General features: G+C 41.6%; 1 protein-coding gene across 1 annotated transcript in view; it reads left to right on the forward strand.

The window, feature by feature from the left end:
* Nucleotides 1–27,215, forward strand: part of zcchc7 (zinc finger, CCHC domain containing 7) — a 54,655-nt gene that overhangs the window by 14,852 nt on the left and 12,588 nt on the right. Inside the window, exons 4-7 of the mRNA XM_078259927.1 lie at nt 16,718–16,767; nt 17,196–17,324; nt 17,445–17,615; nt 21,314–21,349. Of these exons, the coding sequence (XP_078116053.1) occupies nt 16,718–16,767; nt 17,196–17,324; nt 17,445–17,615; nt 21,314–21,349 (386 nt within the window). The remainder of the gene's footprint in view (nt 1–16,717; nt 16,768–17,195; nt 17,325–17,444; nt 17,616–21,313; nt 21,350–27,215) is intronic.

Below are 27,215 nucleotides of genomic sequence, written 5' to 3' on the forward strand. Positions count from 1 at the left end.
TGAGAGCAAGAATTTCTTTTCTAAGGAGACTTGCAGCAGACATTGTGCCCTGAAGCTACAGGATAAGACATCTAGACGAATACACGCACACACTCTGAAACACACTCATGTATGATTAAATAAAACTTCTAAGCCTCAACACCTTAATGCGCATTGTATGGTCGGGCGGGCAGCGTAGTGTGGGACAAAAACAGTATTTTAAATGTCATATTGTTAAGTGCCATACAGTTTGGCCTGATTTATGCCACCTTTTCCCCGTCTTTTTCACTCCCATGTGCATTTTCATCCCCCGTCTTGTCCTTTTTGTAAGAAGACCTGAAGAGAATGACGGGAGGGAAGGGACTGAAACTAGCAGAGAAAAAAAAATGTCAATTACAATTACCAATAATAATCATCATAATTAAGCAATCACTTAATAGGAAATCAAATTATTGTGGGGTGTGACAGTGGGACAGAGGGACGTCCTGTGGGACTGTATTAATTTCTGTTCTTTTGTTTGGCCTGAGAACTTTCCCCTTATTGTCTTTCCTTGTTTTTTGGGCTGGGAGGGGTCGTCGAGAGGGCTTTATTAACTGGTAGCCTAGGGTGGTGATATTTTTTTGGGGTTGGAGCAGGGGAAAGGTTTGGAGGGATATGTATTAATATTAATAGGTTTTTTTTAGGATGAGGAACAGGAGGAAGTGGGTCGAGCGGGGCGGGTGAGGTGGGGGGAGCAAAGGCAGTCATGGATCCACAAAATCACCCTTTGCCTCGTTCTTCTCCCCCCTTTTCCTCTCCCCTCTTCTTCTGTGGGCCTTACCACTAGCAGAGCTGTTATGGAATCATAAGTTCAGTTTAACAGTCAACAGGATAAGAGGGAGAACCCAAAACACCCAATGCACACATTTAGGGTTAGTATACTTGCTCCGGTATGCAAAGGGTTGCCTAATAATAGCTGGGCAATGTTTTTCACAAGGTCCCAGAGGATGACCGTGTATGTGTGGGTGTGATTGTATGTTTGTGTGTGTGTGTGTGTGTGTGTGTGTGTGTGTGTGTGTGTGTGTGTGTGTGTTTGTTTCTTGGCAGTGTACCACATAGACACACAAGTGTGCCTGTTTAGCAGCTTCCTCTCCAGAGGCTTCTGGCAGTGTGTATGTGGCCATTCCAAGGCTTCTCCCCATGTCTCTTAATTAAGGCACTCATCAGACAGAGACCAGCTGGGCCTGGTCTGGCCTAGCTGGCACTCGCCATATTTGAGTCAATCTAGCTCTTCTCTCGTCCCTCCTTCTCTTTCTACTTCTCTCACTCACTTTCCCTTCATCTTTCCTCTTCTATCTTTGCTTTCCTTCCTTTGTTTTCTTTGTATTTGTATTCAGATTTTACCCACTGCTATGTGTTGTTTCATTTGTATATATCGATGATTGATTGATATATACGCTCTGTTTACATGTGTAAGCTTAAGTGCTTGACCTTTCCGTCACACCTGCCTTCAATAAAACACTAATTATGAGTCCCATTAGGATCCAAATGCTTGCCAGTTAATAGGACTTTAAATATCAGGATTTACTGTATGTGTTTGTTGGAACACGCTAAAGACTTCAGCAGTCGTCATGGGAGGCAAATGCTAACTCTTAACAGATGAAATGCAAGTATTTCTTCTCTGATGGACGAAAGAACTGTAAAAAAAAAAGGGCCCATATCTGCAAAATGTAATTAATCTAATAATAATAAAATAGGATTAAGGCCAGTTCATCATTTTCAACCCATTCTTTACCTGCATTCTTGGGGGTGGGTGCATTGCCCTGCAACAGAAAATGCTAAAATATAGTATGTTTAGAATATTTTGACTGGCAGTATACTGTCATGCTTGTTGGATGCTGCTTCTTTGGCCACATCTGTTTTGAAAAAGCACACTCACAGCTGCACATTTGCTAAGATGTAGCTTGTATCTGACACAATTGAATATTTCAGAAAAGAATACACTGATGTTATCGATGCGGTCATCAGCAGGAGTTCATTTATCGGCATGCTCTTTCGAATATTTTTAAAGCAAGCACAGGCGAAGGGTGTCTTGTAAATTCGACATCAGTGTGCATCCATACCCACACTCCACCTTCCTTCTTCCCCTAACCCTTCAGCTCCACCCCTCCCTCCATCCCATCCATCCATCCTTCCATACAACAAGACCAAGCCCTGGTTACGTGGCTGTTGCTATGCTGGGCTTGCAGGGTCAGAATTCATGCTATAAGCTTCCCTGTGCTAATCCAGCTTGTATCTGAGATCTGTTTGAGAGGTCGCACAGCTGACAGTAAATGCTGTGTTCTCATTCTGAATTCCCTGTAATGTGCTAATTTGTTATTATCAGTGGGGTAAATTTCCTTTGTTGGAAAAACGGCCCAGCATTAGTATGACTGGTGTCCTTGCACATCTATGTACCTGGTTTATAAAATGATGTGTCTCTGAATGAAGTTTAAGTCTTTGCTCGTGCACGTGTTACTGCGTGCACACATACCTCTGCATTAGCACACCCTGGCCGCCCCTTTATCCGGGGGATTATGGTTAAATGGAATGCTGAGATTCTGGCGGCGAGCAACCGATAAAGCCAAAGTCGGCGTAGGGAGAGAAAATTAATTATTGAGGATAAAATCAGAGCGAAAGAGAGAGTTACCAACTCGTCTGGGAGTTTAGTCATTGATATTTCGGCACAGGCTTCCAGACAACAAGCAGAGTTCGTCACACTATTAATGTGAGCCTTGTTTTGTGTGTCTGTGAAAGTGTGTACATATACCTACGAGCAGGGCTTTGCAAACTTTGAAAGGTTTTTGGGATCCTCAAATAGAAAAGCATTTGGGTTTTATGAAGTCTTTACATACATTTAGATTTAGCTTTTTTCCCCTGCAGATCAGGGTCTCCTACAGCTCCTGGTCTCCTCTTAAACACCTTAATCTGATATTTGTTTTTCAAACATGTTGCATTACTTTGAACAAGATTTATTAACAATTGCAACCAGAATTTAATTGAGTTTTGACAAAGTTAGTGAAATAAATTGGTTACCTAAAAAGCGGTTACTTAGTGTAAGAAGCAAATTTAAAATTTCATTTTATTCCAACTGGTTGAAATAATCCTACCGAGAATGCAGGTTTGATCAAACTTTTTTTTTGTTGTGAGTATTGAGTTACAACACATTGTCAGGAACACAAATAATTCTAGAAGTACATTGATTGTTGTTCAGTTTTCTCACCTTTTAGCAGATTAAATGTTCTGTCTGAACTTTCCCTAGCCTTCAAGGATTCAGGTTTTGATGAATGAATTTGTTCTAAAATATGATTGATGAATAGAAAATCCTAAACTATCTCTTGCTGTTAGAGGATCTTTGTGAAATGTAGTGACGGGTCCATTGTTAAGAGGAGTTTACAGTAACCATATAAACAAATAGCAAAACTGTATCGGCACTGAATGTTTGTTTTTTTTTACACATGCAATTCATTTTAGAAATTATTTTTGTTTAGTGCCCAGTTACCACCAATATACCACCTTGAGATGTGTGTCTTCATTTTTCATCTTCTCTGGTTTTGCCTTCTTGTTTTTACAGCTTACTTACATATTTTTGTTTCTTTGTTCTTTGTGCTAAACTGTTGTTTCACTCAGTAGCAATGTGATGGCCAGAACAAACCTAAATGGATATAACAGTGTCTTGTAGACTTATCAACACTCTTCCAGTTTGGAGCTACTGTGCTTTTACAACACAAATAATGAAAACTAACCTACAAACCAGACTGTTGTGCTGTTACAGCTCACTATTTTTGGGCCATAGAACGGAAACAATAAAAGTAATGAAGCCTGGAAAAGCGTTTCATGAGTTCAGGAGAGCCCTGAGTGGTCAGTGTTACAAATCAGCTGCAAACACATAATCGTCGATGACATTACAGGACTTTCAGTATCTAGACAGATTTGAGCTGTGTGCTTGTATGGCTGTGCGTGCGTGCAGGTGAGTGCATTTTTGTCCTCTGAGTGCAGACTGATCAATAGTAATTGGGTTGAGTGTCTGAGGCCTGGTTCTCTCCTTTGTACTTTCGGCCTTTTGTAGGCTGACATAGAGCCAGAAGAGAAAGAGGACAGGGGAGAGGAAGAAAGAAGCGGGGAGACGGAGAGAAAATGGAGGATGTTTGCAAGTCGACGAGCATGACCAACTCCCTCAACCAAATCTCCGGATATTTATTCAGCATTAATCACTAATCTAAAAAAAAAAAAACTTCATCCCTTTCTGTCTAGCCTCTTTTCTTTTCATTCACACTGTGTGTGTGTGTGTGTGTGTGTTTTAACAGGCCTCTCACCCTTCCTCTCTTTCTCCCTCTTGCTTACAAACACAAGCATACTCCCAGAGTATCTCTCCATCCTTCTCCCTCGCTGTTCTGTTTCTTTTATGACTTCCATAAAAGCGGCGTGTGTTGAGTGAGGGCGGCGAGCTCCAGCGGTATTAGCAGGGAGGCATTAGGCATAAACTCTAAGGTATATTAAAGCAACGGCCCTGTTGTTAATATAAACACGCCAATTCAATTTAGCCTGCCCCACGGGGAATGGGATTTCAACAGCTACTGAGAGCAGCAGGAGGGAGGGGGAGTGGTGGATAAGGTAAGACGAGAAGAGGAGGTGGGATGAAGGGATCTTGGGCAGAAGCAGGAAGAAGGAATAAAGGGGAAGAAGAGGGGGGTGAGGAAAGAGAGGTCGGGCAAAGATCTGGAGATTGGCATATAGGAGTGGCATGATGGCAAGCTGCAGGAATTCATTATTGTTGCATTAACTACCATGACGTAAGAACCTGAGTGTTTGTCTGTGTGTACATGCATGTGTGCAGTGATAAGCACCATAGACACACATATATGTGCGCACACATGCACACACACACACACACACACACACACACACACACACACACACACACACACACACACACAACACACTCTGGCAGGCAGAGGGGCTGCCAGTGTATGTGCAGCGTTGCACGCTTGGACAGAGCGTTACGTGGGAAACCCTACAGTTATATTATTCAATCCAAATTCAAATGAGCTTGTCAGGAAAGCTCCAGTTTGTATTACCTGTCAGAAAAACTAAAGGATGGACGGAGCAGAGGGAAGCAAATTAAACGACAGTAAATAAGATCCCTATCTCTCTCTCTACTCTCCCCCTGCCATTCTGCTACTCCTCCATGTGCTGTGTTTTGGAGACAAACACACTTACAGATTTTGACAGCATGTTTGGCTCTATCTGTTTACCTTAACCAGGTTTTATCTGTCAATCAGATGCAGGACCTAATTATTTAGTTCATCACTGAATACAATCTCCAGCCAATATGGAATCAACTGAGCCAAGAACTGGATTTGATATCAAAGGAAAAGTCTGTCAGACATTTATTTAAATGGATTTGATGCATCTTTGACATCTAATGAAAAAGAAATCATGAAATTCAGGGAATGAAATCGGGGGGGAGACAAAAGGGGGAGAAGGAGGACCTAGAGGGGAGATGGAGGGGTTTCTTAAGGATGAAGTCTGCATGTGGAGATGTGGGGGTAAAGTGTGGCGTTTCCTCCAATGACACGAACACACACACACACACACACACACGCACAAACACGCACACACCCTGAACGCCCGGAACAGCCTCCTCCCGTCTTGCCCTTTTCAGCCAGGCATAACCTCTGCCATCTGTCCACCCTCCTCTCCTCCTCCTCCTCCTTCCTTTCACCCTCCACCTCCTCTGCTCTTCCTCTTCTTACTCCAGCCCCCCAGACCCCCCCCCTCTGTTCATTTAGGGTCTTATTTCCCCACCTTCACTCTCCGATGGTATTCAGAGAGATGTGGAGAAGTTAGTGTTTTCCTTGAGAGTCAGAGGGAGATGCACAGTGGTCAAAGTCAGATGTTTTTCAGTTGTCCAAAGCAAACAGAGACAGTGTGAAGGGTATGGCTACTGGTTTCTCTTTACTCGCATTATATCATGCATTTTTATTGTTAGTCATTTAGAGAACTGAAAATAAAACCTTGACCTTCAGAGGTATTACTTACTGCATCCTTAATAGTAACATCTAGTAGGTTGTTGGGTTTTAGACATCCAGTAACCTCTGATTAGCCTTTTTTCTGTATTTTAGCTTTGTAACATTTTCACAGCCACCACCTATTGCTTGCAATAGAAAATTGAAAATACTTAATTAATAATATATGACCTTTTGTGCTATATTGATCATACCGCCAGGTCTTCCATTCCTGCTCTTCTTTCTCCTCAAGAATAATAATGCTTAATTTATTAATCTATATGCCAAATGACAATATTGATGACTTATTAATTTCATCAAGTGATGATGGTTTGATAAAATAATCAATTCAAAGACATATGTTCATCCCTGGTAGTTTAAGACAGGAATTTGTAATTATAATTTTAGGCATTTTATGCCTTTTTCAGAGAGTCGACAGTAATGAGATGAGAGGAAATGAGGGGAGATAGATTGGGAACGACATGCAACAAAAGTCCCCTGCCGAACTCAAACTGGGGACGTTGCAGTTGATGGTGTTTGCTGGTGGTGGAGTTTAATCTGTAGATGAATTAATAACAAATTATGTTTAGTTGCAGCTCTAAATAACATTGTTTTGTTTCTCTCTCCCAAATCTACTACCAACTTCAAACTTTGCCAGGTGAAAGGGACAGCTGGATGCATTTATAAACTGTATTTGAATGTAGCGATAAAAGAGCCATATTAGGAGCTCCTCTTCTAATCCTCTATTGTTCTTCGTCTGTCCCCTGTCCCACAGAGGGGCTGCTCTAATTAAAGACTAATAATTGTATTGTTTTATAAAGCCTATAGAGACAGAGATTCTGCTCTTCAATCATTTACTCTCTCCAATGTACCCTGCTCATCAAGGGCTATCTCGCTGGATGAAGTCTATAACCGTGTGTGTGTGTGTGTGTGTGTCTGTGTGTGTCTGTGTCTCTGCTACTGCTGCATACAGTAGGATGAGGAAGGAAAAAGCCAAATCTAAATTAAAACTTTAAAGCACCATTATTTAATTACCCCAAAGGCTGTGGATTTGAATTGTGTCTATGTGTGTGTGTGTGTGTGCTGCTGTCCAGGATTATTTCAGTTTTTCAATTTGCCCTTTCTCTTCAGTGAGTGTGTGTGTGTTTGCGCATGGGCATTCATGTGTGTGTGTGTGTGTGTGACCACAGTGTAACCCCTTAGCCCCGCTTTTACCTCCACACACACCCACATGCATGCACGCATGCTGAAACGCCGGCAGATAAAAAGGCATTATGGTAAATTCCACTTAATGACAAATTTTTAATTTGGGGAACAGGGCCTCATGAATGGAGCTTAATTACTGGGGCCAAAGATCCCTCGGAAAAATAACCCCCTCGATGTGCCCAACCTGCCCGATAATGGAGCGCTTCGCAAAATGCCTCAGATTAACCAACGCCGTTTATCTCTCCCCCCCCTTCTCTCGCTGGATAATAACAAAAATAACTATCATGAAAATTCTATCTGCCTCCCAGCCCCCATCACCCCACTTCCCTCTCCCGTTCTTCCGCCCTCCCGCCCACTGCCTGGCTCACTCCCGCAGGAGGAAATTCATCAAAATGAAATTGAGGTTGCAACTCACTGGTTTTATTAAAATATATTTGCCCCTTACAGCCCCCTGTGCTGGTGTATTAGTGTGTTTCCCCGCAGAAGACAAAAGGGGCATTATTTTATGTGCTTGCGTACACTAGTTTGACTTGAACCTAAAAATACAGTCACTTGTTGACTATTACGCTGCCACTGTACTGTGGAGACTGACCTTCCCTACTAGTGGACATATTGAATGAAACCTATGTTGCCACTAATACAACAGTAAAATCTTTTTTGTCATGCGGGCGACAACTCTTAATTCACATTTGAAAGGGTTAAACTTTAAATAAGGGTTTCAACCGATTTATTTTCATTATCGTTTGGCCTATAAAATATAAGGAAAATTTGAATTTCGCCCACGGTTATGTTATCAAATTGCTTGTTTTGTTCAACAAACACTCCCAACTCCAAAGATATTCACTTTAATATCACAAAAGACGAAGAAAACCAGAAAATCTTTACAACTTACAAGCCTGAACAAGTTAATCGTTTCAGTTCTCCTTTGAATTATACTGTATTTGTCATCTTGGATTATATAAATCCAAGGAAGGAATTTTTTGAATATATTATTTTTGTGGATCCAGATAATATCTAAGAAGAGTGTATTAGTGCTGGGCGGTATGACCAAAATTATAAAAGTATGCCTATTTTTTAGGATTCTGGCAGTTTCACAGTATATCACAGTATTTTCTTTCTTTTGCCTGGTTGGGCCTTTTATATAGGTTTATAATGGCTTATTCTACAGTTAGGAGTACATAGAATATAAAATGCAGAACCTTTTAACCAATGTAATTTTCCTATGTCGGTTATTTCGTTTTTTTTTATCTTGTTAATACCTTTCCCACTGTGTGTTCATGTACTTTCCCCTTAAAAACATACTACCGCTTGTGTGGTCACGTGACCCCGACGGTCCAGTATGCAGCATGGAAGCAACATGGTGGAGAGCTCAAACACAGAGTCAACTGAGCAATAGGAGCAACTTGTACAAAAGAAAACAGTGTCCATCATTTGGACACATTTTGGCTTCAGCATAGACAACGCCGAAGTAGTAAGTTTAGCCGGCAAAAGGTGACTGTTACTTTACCTTTGACATGGCAATTTTTAAAAATGTATTTTGCTTGCAAGATATGCTGGTTATTTTCTACTTTTGACATGGCAATATTTAAAATAATTTATTTTGTTTGCAAAAAAAAATGAAACTACTTTTAAACTTTTTCACAAGAAGTTTTCATTTTAAGCAATGTATGCTTTAATTTCAATAGTTCGAAATATTCAATTAATAACCATAAATAGTTCATCTCTGTGTGTTTCCTTCAATCATTTTAAAATCGCAAAGATAAGATATGCACTCTTTCATTAGAAAAAAACATATCCCACCTTTAATAGTTGAGCATATTTACATTACAAACCTTGCTAACTTAACTATGAGGGCAAAAAAAATTTAAAATAAATAAAACGTTTTTAGGTCATATCGTCCAGCCCTATATTGAACCTGTGACTCAACCTAAAGTCTGAGTCACTGATGTACTGTAGTCTGATACTGAGTTATCATTTGATCAATATGACCAAAAGACACATCTCAAGATCTTGTACACCAAGTTTGCTGGAGAAGCACTTAAGTAGAGAACATACATGTTGAATAAAATGTAATTAAAAGTGAGACAGTGTTTTATTGTCCTGTGATGTGTCTTAGGCACAAACCATCCAAGCATGTTTAAGGCAATTAAATTGTCAAATTTCGATTCATTCTCTTTTTAAAATCTAGACGCATGATTGGTGAGACTAGCAGAACTGGTCATGAGTCAGGACAGTTTGTTTTAATAAGAACCACTGTGATTAACAACAGTTAGATGGAGATAAATTTTGCGTTTGAATTGAAAATCTCCACTAAATAGAAAGCTAACGGATATTAAAAAGACACAATGACTACCTGTGAAACCCACAGACATGCATTGGCTCAGTTTTAGATAACTTGAACATGGTTCCGCGGAACTCGCGTGCGTGCGCACGCACGCACACACACACACACACACTTACTCTTTTTGGCCTTCTCTGGTCCCTGTTGTTGTGTACCCTGATTGGACCATGTGGTTGCCATGCGGTTGCCAGGCCGCGCCCCTGCTGTGTGGTAATTGGTGTCTGTGGTATTGCCGCGTGGCGACGGTGCTTTGACTGACAGGTTTGGCCACCTGCCCTGACCTGGCTGCCAACATGGTGTGGAAGGGGGCGATGAGGAAGGGAGGCAGTAGCACGGGCTGGCAGGGGGTGAATACTTAACTTGTCATGGGGGAATGGATAATCAGAGACGGGCTGAGATGAAATATGTGATGGCCGAACACGAGGCCAATTCAACAGGGACCAGGGTGAAGGCATCTGCTCGCATTTCGCTTTTTCACCAAGCTACAGTGGCAAAAGTCTGTGCAAAATCACAGATCACAAAACGTCTTTTCAGATCACCTGTGATATCTATATCTATGTATGTATATATATATATATATATATATATATATATATATATATATATATATATGTATATGTATATATGTGTATATATATATATATATGTATATATATGTATATGATATATGTGTATATATATATGTATATATATATGTATATATATATATGTATATATATGTATATATATATATATATATATATGTATATATATGTATATATATATATATGTATATGTATATATATATATATATATATATATGTATATGTATATATATATATAGTATATATATATATATATATGTATATATATATATATATATATATATGTATATGTATATATATATATATATATATATATATATATATATATATATATATATATATATATGTGTATATATATATATATATATATGTATATATATATATATGTATGTATGCGCCAGTCTGTTATGTCAAGGTTATGTTCAGAAAAGCATCTTGAACTGTAATCAAGGTAGACTTCCAGCATCATGTAACAGCTTGGCCAGAAAGGACAGGGCAGAGTTCTTCTACCCAACCAATCTGGCTCAGCCTGGATATAGCATTGATTATTTTTTAATGTAATTTTTTGAGCTCTTTGTCTATCTGACTTATGCTGGCCGAGGTTCAATACCAACATCGGTACTTGTTCCTTTACGTTCTGTGGTGTTACATTTTTGCGTGTGATTTAATGTCCTCCGTCTCGTAATATCAAATAAAACAACCTAAAAACTGAAATTTCGTCCTTTGGTGCCACGGTTGCAAAAACAGACGCAATGTCCAGTTGTAACGGGGAAAGAGACAGGTCAGCCATTATGTGCGGCAGTGGTGGCCTAGTGGTTTAGAGAAGGGAGCTTGGGACCAGGAGGTCGCCAGTTTAATCTTAAAATCCAGATAAAATCTGGGTGGGGAAAGTGAAAGAGCAGTGCTTGTCACCACCACTGAGGTGCCCTTGAGCAAGGCCTTAACCCCAACCGCTCCAGTGGAGCTGCTCAGTGGCCAGCAGATCAGACTGTGGTTGTACTGGGCAACTTCCAGGTATGAATGTGTAACTGTGTGAATGTGACAGGTCGTCGTTGCAAATGAGAAGTTGTTCTCAATCGACTTACCTGGATAAATAAATGTTAACAAAAAAAAAAAAGTTGCAGTAATGGATAAAGAAATAGGCTGGGGTCGGGTTTTAGACTCAAGTTTGTCAGTACCAGTTGGGTTAAGTTGGTTCAGGTCTGAAATATGCAGGTACGGGCCAGGTTCTGGTCTGTGTTTTCAACCTGTTTTCTCCATATTCTTGACTAAAAATTCAACATCCTTAGATCTTATTTACAAAGAGTCACATAAACTCCTCTTATCTGCTACCTCAAGACTGTGATGGTGGGGTTTGATCAGATTTGATTGACATCATATTCTGATTCATATGTTGTTTAACTTGCCCACTTCAAGCCAGTTAGATGAGCACAGACAAAACAGCACAGACAGAAATCTCTGTTATAATTAAACAAAACTTTAAAGTGGCCATATATGCTCTTTTTCAGGTTCATAATTGTAATTTGAGATTGTATCAGAATAGGTTTACATGGTTTAATTTTCAAAAAACACCATATTTTTGTACTGCACGTTGCTGCAGCTCCTCTTTTCACCCTGTGTCAGGTCTCTGTTTTAGCTACAGAGTGAGACCTCTCAACTTCTGTAACATCTTTGTCAGTCGCACATGTCCAGTAGCTAGGTAAGGATTACACGAGCTAAAAAAATAAAAATTAAAAATAAGATTACATGAGCTAGCTAGCTGTTTCTCCAACTTTGGCCTGTACAAGCCGGATTAGCCGGGAGACTTCTTCTAAATGCACTTCCAACTTTGCATGAAATACCTGCAGAACAGGGACATGTAAGTAGTTCTATACAATTTATTTTGTAGATTAGGGTGAATTCGTGTGTGTTGTAGCCATTGAGAACGAGCTAACATGCTAGCGCTAGCATGCTAACGGTTAGCCCTCTAGGCCCCTCGTTTCGGCTAGTGACGTAGAAAGCCGTGCAGATTTTGAACAGCTCACCCGGAGACTGAAGGCAGGACACATTCAGAAACCCGTATCTCACTCAAAACAGCATGGATGTTTGGTTTTTTTTGTTTGTATGCGTGTGGAAGCACCAGAGACACAAAATAACACCCCAAATCCCAGAAAAAAAGGTGTTTTTTTTTCATAATACGGGCACTTTAATACCTTTTGCAGAAAATGTGTTTTTGAAGGATCACACTTTTAGAAGCTAATGTAGAAAATAGGTTTTCAGGGCCTTTAAAACAGTTCATGTCAGTATCTTTATGTTGTGTCTTGTAATTGAAGCAAATCTTTGCCACAGCTTGAGAATGATTTGACTTTCAACTCTCTCTCACCCTCTATCTAACAGAGAGATCAGTGGAGATGGGAAAAGAAAGAGCATGAAATGCAGCCAAATGAAATCTGCAGCTTTAATCTATAATAGCATATAGCAATAGCATGACACATATCTACACACAGACAGTGTCTATCTCATTCTTGTTCTGCATATCAGTTAATCTTCACTATCTAATTTCATCCACTCCATTACTGTCCTCCACCATTATTCCCACAGACGCTCACCTTCTCTACCTGGATGTTCTTTGCTGTCCGGTGGGCTTGATATTCAGCTGGCTTCTCTTTTGTTGTGTTGTAATGTGCTCCATGCCCATACCCATGCATTTTCACCCCTCCTCTCTCTTCCTCTCACTTCCTCTCACTGTTCTTGTTCATCTCACTTGTTCTCCTGCTTTTTGCAATTGTGTTTTACACCCTCAGCCAGACTTTTCTGTCACACAAAAGAGCGTAGAAAAGCTACGGGTTTTGTCTGCGCCAACCTTTTGGTGTGTTTAACCTCACAGAGGGCAAGGCTGTAGGGCAAGGGTGATGTCACAAAGGAAGCTTTTTTTTTTTTGTGCGCATACACACCGACACACACACAGCCTGCATACTCCCGCCCACCCTCACCATTGTCATGTATAGTGTTGCTAATCCTGCCTGTCGCCTCAGTATCAAACATATCCTCCATTTTGGGGGGGCAAGGTCTCTCCCATTTTGTGTGTGTGTGTGTGTGCGTGTGTGTTTTAAATCGGCCCGGTCAACCGCGTGGTACAATAGGCGGGCTGGCTTGGAATGCCTGTTTAAGTGTCGGGATAGGGGCACGGCAGGCCAGTCTGAGGCTTTGATGTTGCTTGGACAGAGGGGAGAACAGCTTGTAGATCACACACACACACATTGTAGGAAACTGGCTAATGGTTACAGTTGAGGGTGGTTGTCAGGAGAGACAGTCACATTGAAGACTGGGTGTGTGTCTTGACGTTCTAATTCTTGTCCCTGGTTTATCAGACTTAAACCACCCTGCTTGGACCTCGTCCTGAGAGACGGATGCTGCTTGTGGTCTACTTATATTCCCTTCCTGTGTGTGTGTGTCACCCCAGGAGAGCAGGGTGTTCATGGTTCATTAGCCACACGTACACTTCTGTTCTGTTTTCACTGGTAGAAGGGACAGATTCAAATCATTCACACACATGTACAAGCTCTCGCTTTCTCTCTCACACACACACACACGCACACGCACACTATATAAGTGACAGCCTAAGCTGATTTTACTGTTTTGTTCTGTTCTGCCAGCTCTGATGAACTGGCACACAGCCTCCTCCCCTCTCCTCCTCATCTTCTAGTAATCAGGGTACCTATGAGACAGACAGGTAGCATCTGTCGCCGTCTCTCCCCTGATCGCTCCCTCCCTTTCTTTTCGTTTCTCCATCTCCCCCTCTTCCAAGCCATTGTGTCGAATTTCCTTCAACGACGGAGTGATGTGATAATGTACGAGTTGTCCCGGAGAAGAAAATTCAGTGGAACCAGCGGAACTCGCTGTTCTGTTGAGAAACGTTTTCTAAAATGTCTTTCCGGTGATTGTTTGATTGAATACATGTGGAGATGTTTTCTGTTTTTTATTCAGACCCCTACTGAGGCATCGCATACATTTCTCATTTTGGGATCATTGGACTTTTAAGATGGCTTTGCCATTAGATTGGTTAAAAATTGAACAGTTGCAGCCGACACGGCAGAAGCCTCTCTCTCGTGTCCGTTCAGCTGCTCGGTGAAGCTGCTGCCATCTGCTTATTCAGCTCCAGACTCCTTCAGATCAGTTGGGCCACGATGAAGCTAGCAGCTCTGATGGTTTGGTCTTGAGCAGGGCCTCAAGGTAGATTAGCATATTCTCACCCAGTATACAGACAACAGTTCCCTACCCTCTCTTCTTTCCTCCTACACCCCCCCCCCCCCATGTGTTTGATTCCTCGGCCGTGACAAAGAGCTTCAACCTTTATCCGTGTGTGTGTGTTGGTGAGATGGGGGGGGCCCTTAGATTAAGGGAAAGCTTCCTGCTCTTTATTTGGGGAGTCCCCATGGGAGACACTTTCAGAATGACTTTCGTTGAGTCACTAACGCCTACACACAAACAGACACACACACACACACACTCAGACTGTGTGCTGGTTGTTGTGCTGGTTGTTGTCTAACACCAACTACGCGTGCACGGACACTTTCACAAACACACACACGTCACACAGAGGCCCCCCAGTCTGTTCACAGTAGGTGAGCGCTGCAGTGGTTCCCCATTCACTTCTCTGTACTAAACTAACCAAAACTAATTTCCCTAGAATGTGACTAGTGTGACTGTCAGAAACAACACACATGCATATTGCTAGTAGATGGTGTACTGTGGTACACTGACTTTTAGCTGATAACATGCTACATTTAAGTCATTTGAGTCCTTTTTCAAGCAAAAATACCAAACATTTGCCTGTTTCAGCTCCTACAATGTGAGGATTTGCTATTTTGACATTTATAACAACTAATTGATTAATGAGGAGGTCATTGGCAGATTAATCAATAATGAAAATAATAGTTAGTTGCAGCCCTAAGTCGAAGCACACCAACTAAATGCTTTTATTTTTTTGATAATGCTTCCTTGTTGCCCCTTTTTTAAACTGCTTTTATCTTGTAGCTGTTTGGTTTCAGGTTATTCATTAAACATTGCTTTGCATTTGAAATTTTTAAGTAAGTAAAGTACTGACTTTGTCACCACCCAGTCCTTTTGAGAGCCAGGAAAAAAAACGTGACCTCTTTAAATTTATCTTAAAGGTATAACCCTCCTTAAAGTAAAATATGAGTCCTACTCAGTTTTAATGAAACAACTTCAACATTAGCTGATGAATGCATCATCAATTCAAGTCAGGTCTTAAAAACTGGATACACAGTGTGATTGATAACTTGTGCACTGTGTATGGTCACTGGTGTTGGTATCTCCAAAATATATATGTTTCAGGAGCTGGGAAGAACTGCCTTGGTTCAAGCTAGTCCACCATGAATTATATTTAAAGGTTTCAATCTTTCCAAAATAATCAACCCAGTGCTCAAATGATGTAAAGTACAAATCATCTAATAGGAGTCACAAGCTTTTGCTGTGATGAGGATGACGTGAAGTTGCTTGTGTGTGTGTGTGTGTGTGTGTGTGTGTGTGTGTGTGTGTAGGCGTTAGTGACTCAACGAGTGTGTTTTCAGGTGAAGGTCGTGGCAGAAAGAAGCCCCATCCAAACGGCAGCCATTTTAATTTGTTTGACGGGGGAAGAGAGGTGATAACCTCCCTCTGCAGTCACACACCCGGGGAGGAGAGGCGGGAATAGGGAGGTAGAAGACAAGGAGAGGGAGAGAGAGCGAAAGCAAAAGAAGGAGGGCTGAGCAGAATTGCGATAAGGTGCCGGATGGAGAGAGTTAGAAAGAAGAGAGAGAAAGAGAGGTGGAAAGGAGACTGTAATATTTGATTATGGCTCAAGGCTGTATGTTTGTCCAAAGGCTAAAGACTGTCAACCAGCTAATCGTGGGGGTCGATGAGTGGGTGTTTCTGTATGTGTTTGTGGAAGCATGCAAGTCTGTGTGGGTCATTGCTATCAGCACATAATTTATGCTGAGTACACGTGTCTTTGTGTTTCTGTGTGTGTGTTTGTGTGTATGTTACGATTTCTGGATGTCAGTTACAGTTCTGTAGGCCTGAGGAGAGTACAGTGGTCTCCCTCAGGGCACTGTTAGTGCCACTCTCATACAGATGTGCTGGGGTGTGTGTACATAATATGCTGTGTGTGTGTGTGTGTGTGTGTGTGTGTGTGTGTGTGTGTGTGCGCGCATATGTCCTTCTCTTACAGGAAACCAAACTTTCTCCTCAGGGTTTTTAATAGGGTTGGATATTGTCTAGGATGTATCAGCTCTGGTTCTTATTGAATCCTGGTTCTAATTCTTGTCATATCATTTGAGTAGGAAAAGAACAGTTGAAAGCAAAAAACACCTTTATTTTCCGTAGATTTATGCTGCCATAAACGGCCATTTGTAACAAATCCTTGGTTTCGTCATTTTCTATAATTTTAAAATCTTCCCATTTTATTTCATGTGTGGTTGGCTTAGGATTTCCTTCTCAAGAAAGCTACATTAAAGCATAAATTCTGCATGAATGAGTATATACAATTGAAAATAAGATCCTAAACTTTAGCAATTAAATACAATTTTCTGTCCTGCCAGATGTTGAAGAAGAAGTGGGCGGCTGGTTGGTTTCTGCCAAGGACAAGGAGGTAGGTGGACATGAGTAGCTTTACAGAATGTAATTCATACATTCAACCACTCATTTACACTCCCACGCAATTCAACAGTCTCTTCATCTTCTGAGGTCTTTTTACAAAATGGTTTCTGCTTGTGGTCTTAATGGTAGTGATTTTCTGTAAAGCGGGAAGGAAGGAGGGATGTGTTAAGTCAAAACATAATTTTCTTTTGCAATTGTGCACAGTTCAACTGTTTGTTTAATTAGGACTGGTTATGATATAAGGATATAATCATGATATAAGGCTATAAGCAATGTGTAAGAAGTAATGGGTGATTCCTAAAAAGTATATTTTGCTGTCAGAAGGTATGGTACACTTTTATCTCACTGCTTATACTTATTAATGAACAGTGTTTGTACAAAACAAATAAGTAAATGATGCATCAACTGTATGTGTTTCAGGCTCAGATCTATAATAAAGACAAGGGTGCCAGGGTAACAGTGTCAAACAGATACTATACTAACAAGAACGTCCAGTGTAGAAACTGCAACAAGAACGGACATCTCTCCAAGAACTGCCCCGAGCCCAAAGTCAGTTCCACTCAGTGCACAGTAGCATGTACAGTTTATACACACTGATGAGTACAAGTACCTAAAACTACTTTGTGTGTGTGTGTGTGTGTGTGTGTGTGTGTGTGTGTGTGTGTATAGAAGTTGCCACCCTGCTTCCTTTGTGGCAACCCAGGCCACCTGGTCAATGGATGTCCCAATAAGCACTGCAACAACTGCGGCGTGCCTGGGCACCTCTACAATTCCTGCAGCGAGAGAGCATACTGGCGCAAACAGTGCGAACGCTGCAGCATGACGGGGCACTTCTCTGAAGTGAGTATAGCATCCTGTTTTATTAGGTTGGAGTGTAAATAAGAGCACATTTGAGTCTAATGCAGGCATTTAGGAATAAAGCCAAACTTACCTTCACCACATGGCCAAATATATATTGACACCTACCTATATGTGATTGTTGAACAACTCATTTCATAACCCATGGGCATTAATCTGCTGCTGCAACAGCCTGAACTCTTTTGCGAAGACTTTGACTATGATATTGGAAGGGATTTGCTCCCTTCAGCCACAAGAACAACAGTGGGGTCAGGCTATGGTGTTGGGTGATATGGCCAGTTCATCCCAAAGGTGTTGGATGGGGTCGTAGTCAGTGCTCTGTGCAGATCAGTCAAGTTCCTCAACACCAAGAAAAACGTTTTTATGGACCTCAGTTGGTGCACAGAAGCATTGTCATGTTTAGATAGGAAAGCGACTTCTGAAAATGTTCCCGCAAAGTTGGCCATATGGTCTATTTGACAAAAGGGAATTCACATTCCCATACACACATACACATTATATTGGGACCAAAAAGCATACCTGTGCTACGTCATGCAGTTACACATGGGTAATATAGTTCAATTCAATTTTATTTATAGTATCAAATCACAACAGGAGTTATCTCGAGACACTTTACAGATAGAGTAGGTCTAGACCACACTCTGTAATTTACAAAGCCCCAACTATTACAGTGATTGCCTCAAGAGCAAGCATTAGCAGTAGCTATTGCGACAGTGGCGAGGAAAAACTCCCTTTTAGGAAGAAACCTCGGACAGGCCCAGACTCTTGGTAGGCGGTGTCTGACGGTGCCGGTTGGGGGTGTGATGAACAGTGGCAATAATAGTCATAATAAAGATAGTGGAACAGTGACCACAATGGTAGTCATAGTAGGGCACAGCAGAGCGTTATGGGGTGTAGTGTGGCACAGCAGAGCATGGGTGGACGAGGCAGGACGCAGCAGGATGCAGCCGGACACTGCAGGGAATCGTAGAGCGTAGCTTGGTGTAGTAGGTCCACAGCGACATCTGCACCCAAGACCCAGGTCTTGGTGCCACCCTATTCCAAGGCGATATTCTGGGTGAAGAAGAAACATAAGGACTCCGGGGAGTAAACTCCCCAGAGCTAGGTTAGTAACAAGCATTTCTGGGACTATGATGGACACAAAAGGAAACAAGTGAAAGAGAGAGCAGCTCATTGTGTCCTTGGAAGGAAGGAACTTCCCCAGCAGTCTAGAGTTATAATAGCATAACTAAAAGAGGCAGGCGTTAAACGCAATTGATATGCATGTGCAAAATGCATATAGGAAACCCCAGAAATACAACTAAATCAATACTAAAAGCAAATACATAATCAACATATGAAGACATACTGTTTATCCTCTGTGTTAACCGTGTGCGTGCGCGTGTCTTTCAAATATCTCAAGAACCATTCATCCGATCTACTTTACACTTGGCGGGTGTATTTCTGGTTACCTAATGACGCAGTATCTCAGTTTTGGTGCAGTTTCGACACTCTCTCATAACAGGCCTGATGGCTGGCGCATGGTGCACCGCCATGAGTCCATGAGGCAAATGTCTGTGATTACTTCACATTTTAATTGTGTCTGCAACGTAACCAGTAAGATTTCTTGTCAGGTAAATGTAGTGTAGTACAATGTTTTCCTCTGAAGTAGTAGTACACAGTAAGTCAGTGGTATACAGTGTGGTTGCACATTAAGTGCTTTGGGGTCCTTCTGTGAGTCATTTTGGGGGATAATGGTACTGGAGAAAGCTACAAGCAGCAATACCACAGGCCAAACAATGTACTAGTAGTAAAAGGAAGGGAATGAAGTATTTCAGGAGTAAGAAAGTTTTGAATTCAATCAACTTCATGCTACTGTTAGTGTGTGCACAGCTAGTGTGTGCAGGGGGCTTCGGCTTTTAGTAAGAACAAAGAACAATTAGTGCTGAATGTAAACATGATGAAGCACCAACCACCTTTATAACAGAAATACTGTATACTGTATGTACTTTTATTTCCTCTCCATTGCCCCCTCTTTTCTCCCCCCTTTCCTACTTTTTCTTACCTCTCTCCCCCACTTTTTCTCTCAGAAATAATGAGTGACCAGGGGTCAGCGCACGCTGCTGTTCACATTAATTGATACACTTCAGCAATTACAGCTTAGTTATGTCTCTACCATGCTGCATATTCCAGCTGTGTGTGTGTGTATTTGTTGGCACTGAAGGATGAATCTAATGACCATCAATGACAATTATCTCACCGCAACGTTCATTACCTTGCCCATTTACACTAATGCCATAGAATGGCATGTAAGAGATTGCCTGTGTCTCCCCCACCTCACTCTCTCACTCTTTGCCAGTCAGTCATGTACTGTGCTCTGTGTAATGGATGAGTAACCAGGTGAACACCAGAGGGAGAGGGGAGACCAGGACACACACCGTCCATTTTTTCTCTCTTTCTCGTCCTCTCTCTCGTCCATTCTTTCTCTGCTCTTCCCCTGATCCTCATGTTCATCTTGTTCTTCCTCTCTCTTCTGCATATTGTTTTCAACAGCAAACATAATTGCAAAGTTGTGTGGTATTGTAATTACCCTTTTCTTGAAACGCATAACTTTTTTTTTCTTACACCCACAAATGATACTGTATGTGTGTGTGTATTTGAGAGAGAAAGAGAGCCAGGTCTCTGTCCCCTGGGCCTTTCTGTGTCTCTCATTAAAGACAGACGGTTGACGGAGCGCGAGTGTGTCGCTCGCCTCGCCTGTCGCCCTCGACAACAACACACTACCCCGGCGGTCTGGAGGGAGAGAGCAAATGGGAGGGAGCTGGTGTGGGTATGGTGGGGGGTTGTTGTAGAAAAGAAAGCTAGATGAGAGGTGGAGGAGAATACAGCTACCGAAATTCATTTTTGCCCATCTCGGTATTCAAATCGAAACAGCTCAGATTAAGCCAGAAATGCCCAGCATTCTTTACAGGGTTAAAAGTCCGGATTTGAACAAGCACTTGTACATACTCACTTTTTAATGTGACAAGAATTTGCATATTATGCACTTTTGTATAGGAACTTGTTTAGTGTATGCAAGAGGAAACTAAACATAGCCTTTCTCACAGGATAGGCTTAAATCTTCCTCTCATTCTCTCCCTGTCTCTCTCACTCAGTAGGTGTGTAAATAGATAAATCTTGTTGCCTGCGGCGACTGCAGCATTTTCAATTTCCCAGTGGGAAGTGGCGGCGGTTGGGGAAGGATGTCGGAACGCTTAAGGAACAGCGTGGCGAAGCCCCGGAGATAATGCTTTAGCCACAGTGGGACAAAACAACTGACTGCCTTACTTACTGACTGTTTGAGTGACTGACTGCAGAGAGACACATGGAAGGAAATCAGGGTTTAGTGAGAGATAGAGGAAGAGACTTAAAGAGTCAGACAGGCAAACAAATGACACCATGGCCTTGTTTTTCCAGTTTTCTTTTGGCTTTCTCTCTGTCCTCTCTTTGTTAGTCAGAATCTGCCTAAATCCCATTAATATCCTCTCTGTATATATGTGTATCTCTCAAAAAAAATGCACATACATCCTGCAGGTTGTTTTTAGGCATTTTTTAATTTCCCTCTTTTTAATCTGCTTTATTGCTTTTATGTGCACCATAAAAGTGTGTATATTTGTCTGTATATTTGATGACTATATTAAGTGTTTTTTCTCTCTCCTCAGGCTTGTCCAGAGATCTGGAGACAGTATCACAGCACAGTGAGTATCTTACCACAAAACCAATACTGGCAGCAAACTTCACACTAGCGCTGCTCACACTTCTGTCTGAGACCTTTGACACGTCTGTTTTTGTTGGTGAGATTGAGCAGGGAATGATCAGTCTGTAGACACAGATGAATGCTAGATGGCGCTGTCGTATATGTGTACTGTGCCTGCAAAATTAAGAGGTCAATAAAAGCTGATTGGAAAATATAAATTGGTATACATTTGCCAAGTAGAAAGGTGCAGTTTATAACTGGTGGATGAAGCATTGACTTTAAGTATACAAGGGTGCATAGGGTGTCTAAAAGTTTTTTCCACATGCTCTGTTCACTCTCAAACCTAAAGAAATTTAAGTCATTTTGAGCTTTGTATATTAGCATTTGGACACTATTGATCAGGACTGCGAATAGTGTAACTTCTCAGTTATGACAGATATTTAATAGGTGGCAGAGAAAACTGAAATTATTAAATCAACATGCAGTAAATTTTTTTTTGGTTCCTGCAGTAAACCTTATCTTTGTCTTAGTGGAGGAGCAAATGCCCTTTTCTTTATACTACGTACTGATAGTATGATAACTACTAATGTGAAAGGTTTGAAGATTTACTAATGTGGTTAGATATAATACAGAGCCAGTCCCTACACTATTAGTATTTCCTAATTATTATGTCCAAAGAAAGAAACAGGTCAAGGGTCTTTTTCTAAACAACGTGGTGGAGACACTGGCAAAGTCTTATGTTACAACCTGGCTGGGGAGGGAAGCAACATAAAGGAGGATACAAATTTAGGTCTAACAGTATATATAACTATAAATCGAGGAATCTCTGTGCGTGTGTGTGTCCCGCATGCTCAGTACAGCAGTGGGGTGGAGAGTTGCTACATACTGTACCTAGAAGGCTCGTTGATTGCGATTCACAGGCTCTGCTAGGAACCCCGGCCTCCTGGGTGAAAGTGTGTTGTTTGACCCATCTGCCACCCCAACCTGCCTCCTTACACGTGGATTTTCTGTCTTTAATACTACTCCTTTACCATTGTCGCTTTTCATACTACGTAATCTTACAACGCCGTGGTCGAGCTGCTGCTATGCTCGGCCCGTCCTATACGTGGATGTATTAGGTCCCATACGAACACTAAGGGGTGCCTTTTGCGTCAGTATCTGACGCTGAGAGCCACTGACCAAGCGTCAGTATTTGATGACTTGGGAATGAGAATGGGTTGGTACACAAACACGTTACATGAACGCCCAGGTTCTTGGGCTCTCCAGCACGTTGTTTTGTTGCCGGCGGTTGCGCACATTTCTCCGGCCGTTCTGCTCCGGCCAAGCTTCCTGAAACGGAGAGAACAATGCCAGGTACACAGAACACTTTATGGGTCATTACACTAAAGTATATCTCCCTGGTAAAGTGTGTATTTAGCATGGCAAAGGGGCTAAAAAGGGAGGTGGCAAAAATGTTCCTGTGTTACGCCGGGTCACCTCAGCTTTTATGTGAAAGCTCCTTTATATATACCATAAAGTTAATAATAATAATACTATGTTAAAGTGTATTTGTTTTAAGTGTATACAGTGTACTAACAGTTTGTACCCAACCTGTGTCAAATCTAGCAAAATCCCAGTGGATGTAGGAGTTCTGTTCAGAGTCCCAATTAAAAGCAGAGAAATGTAAAAGAACAAGGTGGTGGAGGATGAGGGGGTGACTTAGCCAGCAGCACACTCACCCTGCCCCACTTACAGCCGGGGACAGTTCTTAAATCTTTTTCATGCAGAACCTGCCTCATCAGAATAGAAATATTTTAAATCATACTGTACAGAATATGCCTTAACCAATAGTATATCCAACAATATTAATTTATGAACTCTGCAAGGGAGACTTTTTAATTATTCACTCAGTGTTTAAATATACAGAATATGGTCTACTTACACAACAACAACAAAACTAGAGATTGTGCATTAGTGGGTATATCACCAGGGTCTTGGGTGATGACCCTCACATCACTTTCTCCTTATGCTTTCGGCAGTATCTTTCAGTGTCTATCAAAATCAACCAAACAGATTTGAGCAATGTGATAGGAACTTGATAATTTTTACTTTAGCATGTGAACGTTCCAAAAAAACACCAGAAAGAAAGTATTTTCCATGAGCATTGCAAAGGCTAAGGTGTCACACGATCACTCAGAATCAATAAGTCAGTTGTGACTGGTATTGACCTTGCCCTGTAGCAGATGAGTGAACCATGGAGGAAAAATAGCATCTGCAAAGATTAAGGAAGTGCCCTGAGTGATGGGAACCTTGACTTTTTTGGCTTTATTTTCAACCTAAGTGCACATGTGACGTGCGTGTGCGTGAGTGAGTGAGTGTGTGCATAAACAATGTGTCAAAGAGTAGAAAACTGTGTGACAGTCACATGGACCATATGTCAGCGGGGATGCATTTGCTTATTTGTGAGTGTGTGTGTGTTTATCCCAAATCTGAAAAGATAACGTGTGTGTGTGTGTATCTGAGCGAGGGGGTGATATAGACCTCAGCCTAAGAGAAAAGAGCAGCTTGTTTGTCAATTAAAAGACGTGATAAAGCATGAAATGGGCTGCCAACGCCACTCGGGACGAGGGAGTGAGAGAGAGAGGGAAGAAGAGTGTGTGTTTGCATATATCTTGGCGTGCACTTCATGTGTGTGTGTATGTGTTGGGGGAGGTCTGTCACTCTCCTCTATGGAGATTAATTAGCATGGGCTGTCTAATGAAAAGGCAGCATCGTTAGCGCTAGTGTAGCACGGCGGGAGAGACGGAGGCAGGAGGAAGGAGGGGGGACAGGGAACAGAGAAGTTCCAGGGGAGACGCTGGCAGACAGGATGGGAGTTAAGTTAAATACATGCTCATGTGTTGGCGTGGAAAGCTATATGTTTTATTGTAGAGTTTTACTTTGATCCACAGAATAGAGGAAAGATGCTGATGAAAGGGCACCAGAAACATTCTTGGGTCGCCTAGCAAGATGACGAAACCACCTTTTTTTGTGTGTTTCTGCGTGTGTTTGCGTGTGACGGTGTGCTTTAACGGGTGGAGGATTGTGACCCAGGTCTAATTGAAGTATTTAAACCATTTAAGCACTGGGAACAGAAGGTCGTTACAGATCCAAACTGGCATGGGGGTTAGGGGCTCGCACAGACACAAACACACCCTAACACACATACACAGGGATCCTTCTGTTTAAGACAGCCTCATTTTATTCATGATGCTGCTTATGACCCTGAACTCCCCTGTGTGTGTGTGTGTGTGTGTGTGTGTGTGTGTGTGTGTGTGTGTGTGTGTGTGTGTTTTTTTGCTTTGGGAGATGTGACTCTGTCACCTTCCGCTGGGCTCAGCCAGGTGTGAAAAGGCATTCTGTCAGACCTTCCTGCTACTGGGTCCATTTATCCTTCGTGTGTGTGTGTGCTGGGTCCGTTTATCTTCTGTGAGTCTATGTGTTGTCTGCCTGCACCTGGCCCTCAACTAACAAACTCCTCCAAACCACACAGTATAGACCACAAAGCTCCAGGGTATTTACTGAGAAAGTAAGATACTGACACACATGGGCACACAAATACTACCCCCTCCTACACACACACACACACACACACACACACACACACACACACACACACACACACACACTTCTACAAATATATATGGAGTAGTAAATGGGGTAAAAAGCTATCCACACAACATTTTCATCTTGTCTGTCATATGGTTTTGACACATTTTTAGCAGTAATACCACAAAAAGATTTGCTTGGAAGAACAGGTTTACTTCAACAACTCTTTCTCAGTCTCTCTTTCACTCACCCACTCAAACGCCCACACCCTGGTCTTACTTGCTTTTGCATACAGCTTTACAGCATGGGGTCCTTTTCCTGCAGACCTCATCTGCCTACCTCCTTACATCTTGGTTTTCTTATCTTTCTCTATAAGTACTGTACATGCAAACTATAATTTACCCCAAAATACCCTGCCACTGGTATGATGTTTAATGCACTCTAGCTGGTTTTTTTGTGGTGGAAATGTGTAATTTATGTTTTGATGTACATATTTTTACCAGCCAACCTCATCGGCTTATGTTGTTAGCGTTTTCATCATTTCCAAGAACGCCTTTCAACAAGCCCAAAATAACAGGTGTGAAGGTGTGACTTTAAGTCTAACGTGGGTGTGTGCATTGCGTCATGCTAGTGCAAAATGGAGACTGCAGAGAGAAGTCATGGCTCATGCCAGAATACTATTTTAATTGTTGGTGTTTAGCTCAAAATGTTTTTTTCTTCCTAAACACTATTGAAACAGCAGCATTGAAAATGTGAGAGTGATATCATGTTGACTACATTAAACTAATCAATAACGGGTATACAAAAATACTCAGAAATGTAGCTTAGTGCTGCTTCCAACAATTATTTTCATTATTGATGAATCTGTCAATAATGGAAATTCTCAATAAATCGTTTTGCCTATAACATGTCAGAACTTTGTGAAAAATGCCCACCTCAAGTTCCCAATGTCCAAGGTTCAAATTGGTTTTGTTTGTCCAACACTCAGTCCTTAGTCCAAAAGTATTCAATTAACAATTAAATAAAACTGAGAAAATCAGCAAATTCTGAGGCTGAAACCATGATTGTCATTTTTGCTTGACAAAAAGCTTTAAACAATTAATAGATTATCAAAAAATAGTTTTTTATTCATTGTCAGTATGCCACACAGTGTATTTGAACAAGTGGTGGTGTTTTTGGGAGATATTTTTGACGAAGGATGTAAAAGCAAAGAGAACCACTTTTATCATTATCAGCAGGCAACAACACAGTAAAGGGAAAGAAGACGAGGACAGAGGGAGAGAAACAAAAAAATGGGAAGACAAGAAAGGAGGAGTACAGTGAAGTGGTAATAGATGGATGGAGAACGGTCAGTAAAGGCAGTGCAAGTTGAGGGGCCTGCTGTCCATACGCAGGCTGCATTAATGCATGTCAAGATCATTTATAAATGTGTGCATTTAATCATACAACACACAAGTCACAGTGACTTGTTCCTCCTGTTAGTGTTGTCAGGACCTTGCTGCGCTGGGTTAAGACCAGAGCACCACCTTATGGCTTGCTGCAGGATGTGTAGGCTCTCTCTGTAATCGTCAAGGATATTTGAAGTTAGAATTGACCTCCTTTTTATTTTTAAAAGTCAAATCCTAATCAATAATCAACTGTGCCTTTTTGCTATATTTCTGCCAGCTGAATGTGGTGTATCAGAGTGGGAAAGGGGTCAATGTGACATTAGATTCAACATGATTCACCTACATGGGAAAATTGTACTCTGTATGGACCAGAGACAGAGAGGGAAATACAGCTGGAGAGGGGGAGAGAGGTGTGTTATAAGATATTCACAAGGTGGGGAGGAGAGAGAGAGGGAGAGAAACGACCAGGGGGGAGTGTATTAAAATGGGTGAAAGAGAGGTGTGTGAATCTGACACACAGCAGCTGATTGGTACAGATATATCCGTGTGTGAGCATTGATTGGCCTCTCTAGATACTAGCGGTGACACCTGTATGTATGTATGTGTGTGTGTTTATTGATCGGTACCTCTGCCTACGGTGGTGTGTGTGCATCGAGCGGATTCTCTCCTCAAGGTGGTGTGTGTGTGTGGATCTTTTCCTCAGGGACGGGGGTGTGTGTCAGTGACTCTCGGGGAGCCAGTGAAAAACAGTCTGTGACCTTTTTGTTCACCACAGAAATTAAGCCGTTTTAACTCTTCTCCCTTTGGTATCCCCTTCCTCACCTCACTGCCCTTTTTTCCCTTTTTCATTAGTATGTTTCATGTTTTATACCTTTTTGTCTCACCGTCTTTCTCCAGAAGGTTCTCTGCTGT

Source organism: Sander vitreus, chromosome 2, assembly GCF_031162955.1.
Source record: "Sander vitreus isolate 19-12246 chromosome 2, sanVit1, whole genome shotgun sequence".
In the NCBI taxonomy this organism is placed as follows: Eukaryota; Metazoa; Chordata; class Actinopteri; order Perciformes; family Percidae; genus Sander; species Sander vitreus.